The sequence below is a fragment of the Astatotilapia calliptera genome, chromosome 7 (genome assembly GCF_900246225.1).
Source record: "Astatotilapia calliptera chromosome 7, fAstCal1.2, whole genome shotgun sequence".
NCBI lineage: Eukaryota > Metazoa > Chordata > Actinopteri > Cichliformes > Cichlidae > Astatotilapia > Astatotilapia calliptera.
Genome location: NC_039308.1, coordinates 35,751,064 through 35,758,258, shown reverse-complemented (window position 1 = coordinate 35,758,258; position 7,195 = coordinate 35,751,064). Strand labels below are relative to the sequence as shown.

Sequence of the window (7,195 nt, the reverse complement as noted above, 5' to 3'; positions counted from 1 at the left end):
CCCTGAGCACAAGAAAACTGCAGGAGGAATAGTGACTCTTGTGAATTTTGACAGAGGGATGCCTCACTATGGCATATACTTATTAGACCTTTTGTTGGATGACCTAATGAGTCCTATTGAGTCCTAAAGCAGGACTCATGTCCCTCATGGTGTCTTTTTCAGACATTGAGGGAACTGTATTAGAGCCTATTTGATATCCTACTCTTTAAAAACCTAAAGTTAAAAGGATTCTGGGGTTCTGTAAAAATGTAACAACCAGGGGTCCTGACAAAGCATGCATGCACTAGCATGTTGAGCCTCAAACATAGGGGAAGGTCTTCACCATCGTTCAGGGTTCCTGTTGTGATCAAAGAGAGCCCAGACATAACATCCCAGTCCACTGACAGTGAGTCCTGTAGTGCTCTCTAAATGTAGCTGTTATAAATGTGTTATGTGTTATTCTCCTACCAATACAAAGCCAACAACTCCCATAATCCCACCTCACAGCATCCACAGCAGTTCAGCAGGGGCATCTGCTATCTAAGTTTGGCAATGAAAAATGTGTACTGGCACATTGTTCATTGCTTAACTGATGAGAAAAAAAACAGTGAGTCAAATCAAAATCAAAGTGTCAGAGTAAGGGAAACGTAAAACCCCTATTCTGTCTCTTTTAACTTTATGTCATTTCAAAAGATATGCCTGTGTGTGTTCTACATCTGAGCTAAAAATAATAATTTTTTTTTTTTTTTTTTAAACTAACCGCAGAGTGAAGTCCAACACCCAGAATCCTCTGCCAAGCACATTTCAACAGGAGTACATACTGAGGATCTCATTGACAGAAATTCCTGGTTGTCAGGAACATTTGGTTGTCTAGGTAACACAATAGTGACACCTGGTGGTCATTGATCATACAATAAATGACCGGTCACTTTGGAAGTACAGTGGTCCCTCGCTATAACACGGTTCATCTTTCGCAGCCTCGCTGTTTCGTGGATTTTTTTTGTGCAATTTTGCATGCTTTTCTTTCTTTCTTTCTTTTTTTCACAGCACATTGTATCAGCTGTAGACCATTGTCAATAAATCTCCTCCATACCCTGGCTCCTGTACAGTACAGAATGCGTTCAGCTTGTTAAATTTACATAAATCTTCGATCGTTGGCAGTGTGACTCTGAAGTGCTGCACTGTATGCCTGTAAGTTTTCTCCCCAACAAGCACAACAATGTCGACGAAACGTTTTGCATCATCAAAGGCACCTGCAGTAACACCCAAAAGGCAGAGGAACATGTTAACCACAGCACAAAAAGTTAAAGCTAAAGGAAGGTAGAAGTTACTGTATTTTTCGGACCATAAGGCACACCGGATTATGAGGCGCATTAAACAAAACAAAACAGTCAAATAAGTCAAACTTTCCTCAACTCATTCTCCTTGCTTCCTCTACTTCCGTACCATTGATTCATTAATGTTGAATTCTCTCGCAGCTGCTCTATTCCCATGTTCTGGACCTGAAAACAGGGTTTGATCTTTGGTTTCATTCTATAATACCGAACTTATTTTTCTACGAATCTTGGAACTTTGAGAGTGTTTAAACATGAGAGAAAAATGTGAAAATGTTCGTGCCTGTCAGAGAAAAGTGTATAAAGTGTGTAGTGAGGGGTTTTACGCCCTTAAAACATCTATAATAATTGTAAACACTGGTTACTTCGCCGATTTCACCTATCACAGGTTATTTTTAGAACGTAACTCCTGCGATAAACGAGGGACCGCTGTACATCTGAATGGCTGCCAAAGGACCTATTCCCCTGTGCACTGATCATCAGTCTCATAAGGATTCCCGCTTTTTTTTACTTCTGTAAAATTTCTTCAGGGTATACAGCTAAATGTACATCTACTCTAAACACGGTGATAGATTCAAATCTCTGAGCACAATACAAGGTCCTTTAGAGAATAGGAGCAAGTCAGTGTACTCCTAGTACCATTCAATAGTGGTAAAGGACTGCACACAGCCTTGTTGTGCTCCAGTGAGGGAGAAGGAGAGGTGGGTCCTATTTGGACTTTCTGTGGGCAGTTCGTGAGGAAGTCTTTGATGCAGGTGAAGGTGGGGAGATTTGGAGATTTATAAGTCTTGTAATTTGCTGATTAGGATGCCCTGGATGATAACACTGAATGCACAGTTACAGTCACTTAAGAGTGTTATCAGATAGCACCCTCTGTGCTTTAGGTGGTTTAGTACTGTGTGGGTTGTCACATGCTGATCCTAAAGTATGAGTGAATAGGTATTGGAGACAGTTGATACTTAGACCTGCGACAGGCTCCTCCTGTGCCTCCACTTAGTTCTGTAGTCTAACCAAGTGAAAAATCAATTTTAAGACTTTCACATTATAAAGCAAACTTTTCCAGTGAAACACATCTGCTTGGGGCCTCATGGTGTTAACCCAGCCTGTCACATATGTGTTGAAAGATTACACCAAATGGCTTTTTGGTTTGTTACAGTTTAACACTAAGGGGTCCTGACAATACACCACTGTGATGATTGGTGAGTAGAAACAGGTCTTTCTGCAGCCTTCATGTCGCTTCTAACAATGAATGCCTGTTTGTACTTTAAGCTAAACATAGTCTGTGTTATCATTGGCTTGTGAGTCATCTGAAAAAATTGTTCTAACCTACATGAAATGTGCTACACAAACAGAGTTTGACTGATTGATTTTTTTGATTGACAAGTTCAGCAGGATATTTTTTGGCCTACTGTCATTTACACTAACAAAAACATGTGCAGTGTTAAATCATGCAACCAGTCAACTTAATCTCTTGCAGTACATATCTGTGCAGTTCCTGAGTCATACTGAAAAGCATGCCTTTTATCAAGGATTTCACCATCATCAACGCTGCAGGAGAAAAAAGTGATGGTCCCTTGGAGAGTTTTTAGATCAGATAGGTGACGTTTAAAGAATTAAGGCAATGTGCAAGTTGCTGGTTTATTTATTTATTTTTAGTCCTTCCAAGATGTCAATTTGATCCCCATCAGTCACCAACAGCATCCTGGTAAAACAGGTGCTGTAAGGGGTGAAACAAATGGAGCAAACCTGTGCGCTGAAACTTGCAGCTGTACGTGACTGTACATCTAGTACTATTCAGTACTGTGAGAATGATGTGATCAAGTTTTTTTATATAAACATTTTTTTAAACAAGTTTGTGAAATAAATAAATAAAAATAGAAAAAATAGTAATTATATATTTGTTTTTAAAAAGTTATAAAAAGAACCCTTTGTTGAGATAAGCAGGACAGAGCAGATCTATTTTGTTGTTGTTGTTGTTGTTGTTGTTGTTTTGTTTTTTTACCAGAAAAGATGGATATGTCTTTCAGCCATTGCTACTATCTGTTTTTTTTTTTTATCAAGTCCTATCATAAAAGGCCTTTTTGTTTTGGACATGACAAGGACATATTTCATGATTTTCATTTTTAAACCTAATGTCTTTCTTGTCTTTCTTAATTTAAAGTGATAAGTATTTGTAAAGATATGCACAAACTGTACAAACCAGTATCATGGCAAATTGTGTAATAGACACACTGTTGCACCATGTCTATTTTTTGCTTTGCCTCTCCAAAATGAGAAAATGGACACGGATGTAGAAGTTGCATTACCAGCAGGGGGAGAGATTTAAAGCCAAGCCTCTGTAGTGAGAAAAAAAACATATGAAGTACATTCCAGAGTCGTTAATTGCCAAACACAATTAGGCTAGGCGGCTAACATGTACATACATGCAAATGTGTTATTAATGTCAAGCCAAAGCATGAAATGGACACGGTGGACCTGGCGTGGCTATAACACGCTTTACTGTGATATCAGGTTAAACTGACATTGCAAAAGACTGCTTAAAAAATGCTGTAAAATTCCTGAAACCATGAAGCATGGGGATGGGGCTGGATGAAACCAATGACTTGCCAGGTGAAGAGATTCACAGTTATTTAAGATGTGCACAAAGATCATGGGAATACTCAGTGGAAGAGGCAGGATGATTAACCCACAGGGATCTCCATGTGATCTTTGTTTGCACTGATTTATCATCACTATTTGATATAAACTATTATATAGAGTATATGATTTAAATAATTTCGGCATTGTGCAGGGAAGTTCCACCACCTCCTTTGTGTTTTGAGGCAACAAAAGTACCTGGTTTACCTGGTTTACCTGCACTCTCATGGGGTCTACCTCAGACTTTGAAGGAATTCTGCTTTGGACACACTTTTCACGCTGTTCTTTGTTTTTGTAGAAATGAAACATCTACCAGTCTTATCAAAGCATCATTTTGTGAAAAGTTAGGAGGGAATACTGGTTGGTCTGCTTCCTTCACCTATGTACAAACAATGAATACACGAAACCACAGCAACAGTACAGCTAGTTGTTTCACATTGCTGTTGTTTCACAGAATGTAATGATGCAAATATCCTAATCCCTATATTTCACTGAAAATGGCACAGAAAGACACACAAAATATTAAATCTGACTTTTCCCTCTTCAGAGAGCCTGTCTATCTGAAGGACCAACAGGAAGACGTGAGCCACAGGAGAGGACAAATAGATGCAGTTTGCAATTTCTGTACTTTTAGAGTCAACCAGAATGCCAACAGCATTGACCAGAGAGATTTAACTGGCCAATCATGAATTCATTTTATCTAACTAATTACCCTGCCTGTATTATTGACCAACACCTCTTTGGCCAGTAATACTGTAACAATCCTTCTTTGGAGGACCTGCAGAAAAATATACGTTTTTTATTGCATTAAATTTGACAAGTTTTATCTAACTTTTTACAGCAATATAAATCTGATTTTCTTTTGCTGATGTTTAGTCTGTGACTTTTTTGTTGGAATGAAATGAAGCAGCATTCCACTCTTTGAGTGTGAAGTAGATGATAGCGCTCCGCCCATCTAGTGGGTGGATCTATTTTCTCAGTATACACAGCAGGAGCCTCAAAGGTGTTTCAAATACTCCACTGAAACCTGCACACTGTCAGCACATCATTAAGAAAGCTGCCAAGATGAGCTCAGCTACGTGTTCAGGTAAGTGACATCTTGTTAATTTAATTACTTCATGGCATCAATGGTTCTATCACATTAAAAGTATTGTGTTTAATATCATAGCATCAGGAGTTTAAAAACTTCAAATATACATTCAGGACTGAATTACAGTATTTCTGTAGCTATTTAAATAGAAATAAAAAGTATTTAAGATTTGGCACTCAATTTAATACATGTTTATCAATTATTAATCTCAGCAGCAATTTGTTTTCTTACACATCCAAACTGTGTTTCATATGAGCTAAGTTAATGAGAATACTTTTATATAATAATAATTCTAAGGATAGTTTAGACCTGGTGGTTAAATAATGACCCAGTAGAATCAGAATACTACATTTGTCAAATTTTCCCAACAACATAGTGCCCTTAATTTAATATGTGTTAATAAGATATAACTGTTTGGGTGATGTAATATGACAAAAACTGGTTTATTTCTTTTGCAATATGTGGTTTCAGTTTGTAATGGTGGATTGTTCTTAATAATAAGAAAAAGTAGGATGGAGACTTTTTAAGCAGGGCTTCACTCTTCTCCACACGTGATCAGCTTCACTGCAACAACCTTCCTTTTCTGAGTAATCAGTGAGACTTTATGTGAGACTTATACTGTGAGCTAATGTGATCTGTCATGACAGTGCCCACTTTGCTTCATCAGCTTTATAAAGTCACTGCATTGTCCTTAATACATGAAGACAATACCTCAGTCGGGTTAATTTAACTGACATTGCCTGCTTAAAAATACAATGTGCCAAGACAGTCCAGCTGATGGTGGTTTGCTTCATCTGCAGAAAGAGGTTAGATAAATAAGGTTTTGATCCTTTCTGTTACATCTCAGGTTATATCTGTTGCCAAATAACTGACTGTTTGCTATTACTATTTCTTCCAGGTGGCAGGGGTAACGTATTTAATATCATTCTGTTGGGAAACTCTGGGACTGGAAAGAGTGCCTCAGGAAACACCCTCCTGAATGCTGGAAAGCATCAGAGTAGACCAGCTCAGCATTTTTTTTCTTACCCAAGCTCTACACCGGTGACCACAAAGTGTCAGGAGATAACGGTAAAGATGTTTGGGAGATGGGTTAGTGTGGTCGACACCCCAGACTTCTTTTACGAAGACCAACCCGTAGATGAGGAAGAAATCAAGGTGTGTAAGCAGTACTGCAAGTCAAGGCAGCATGTGATATTACTTGTGATACAGCTGGGCCGGTTCACAGATGGTGAGGCAGTAATATTAGAGAAGCTGGAGAACAAGTTTGGCAGGATCAGCGACCGTACAATCATCCTGTTTACACACGGAGAAAATCTGCATTGTGATGTGAAGCAGTTTATTGGTGAACGGATTCATCTCAAGCGCATTGTGGAAGCTTGTGGCGATCGTTACCATGTATTCAAGAACACCTCCAAGAACTCCAGACAGGTCAAGGAACTCATCGAGACATCTGAACACATGTTTCCAGGTTTCAGAACAAAAAAATCATTCCCACTGTTCTGTTGCGGTTAACTTGGCTAACACACACTGAATGCCCAAATGTTAGTTGTTTATAGTCAGAAAATGTTTCCAGCTTTCACACTATAACCATCAATAAACATCATGTTGTCTGTGAACTTTGTGTTAGCTTTGGCTGATTCAGTCTGAATAATCTTATTTAAAAACTATCTACAAGTTTGTAAAGGGTGGCAAGTACAAATATAATTTTTTGAAGCGGTGTGTAATTTACTGTGACTGTATAATAATTATAATTAAATTCTACTACTGCTAACCTTCCACTGAAATCATACTTTTGCCTTATGTGTAATCTAAAATCCTGGACAAATTTAAGAAACACTTGAAAATTGCATGTCAGATGAAAAGATGGCTTGTATTTCACTTGACTTATAGAAGGGTAAGTAAATTAATCTATTTTGATTGGACCAAATATTAGTCTGGGCTATTCTTCTATTTTTTTTAACCTTGTGCTTGTTTTCAGGGTTTAATCATTTTATTTTACCTGCTCTCTCTGCCCTCTTATCTTCATGTTCGTTCTTCCTTATTCTGATTTCATCACAGCATAAATAGAATAAATATCAGTAAATCAGTCATTTTCCTGCTGTTTCTCATATGAACTGCAATGGTTAAAGCTACAAACTTGTGTCCCCATACTTTA

At 38.1% G+C, this 7,195-nt stretch overlaps 1 protein-coding gene across 1 annotated transcript; it reads left to right on the top strand.

Annotated features, from left to right (window-relative positions):
• The first annotated feature begins 4,983 nt into the window (after positions 1-4,983).
• LOC113027382 (GTPase IMAP family member 8-like) lies at positions 4,984-6,656 on the top strand. Its single transcript, XM_026176997.1, has 2 exons — positions 4,984-5,037; positions 5,939-6,656. The coding sequence occupies exons 1-2, from the start codon at positions 5,016-5,018 to the stop codon at positions 6,550-6,552; spliced, it is 636 nt and encodes a 211-aa protein (XP_026032782.1). The 5' UTR covers positions 4,984-5,015; the 3' UTR covers positions 6,553-6,656.
• Positions 6,657-7,195: the final 539 nt, after the last annotated feature.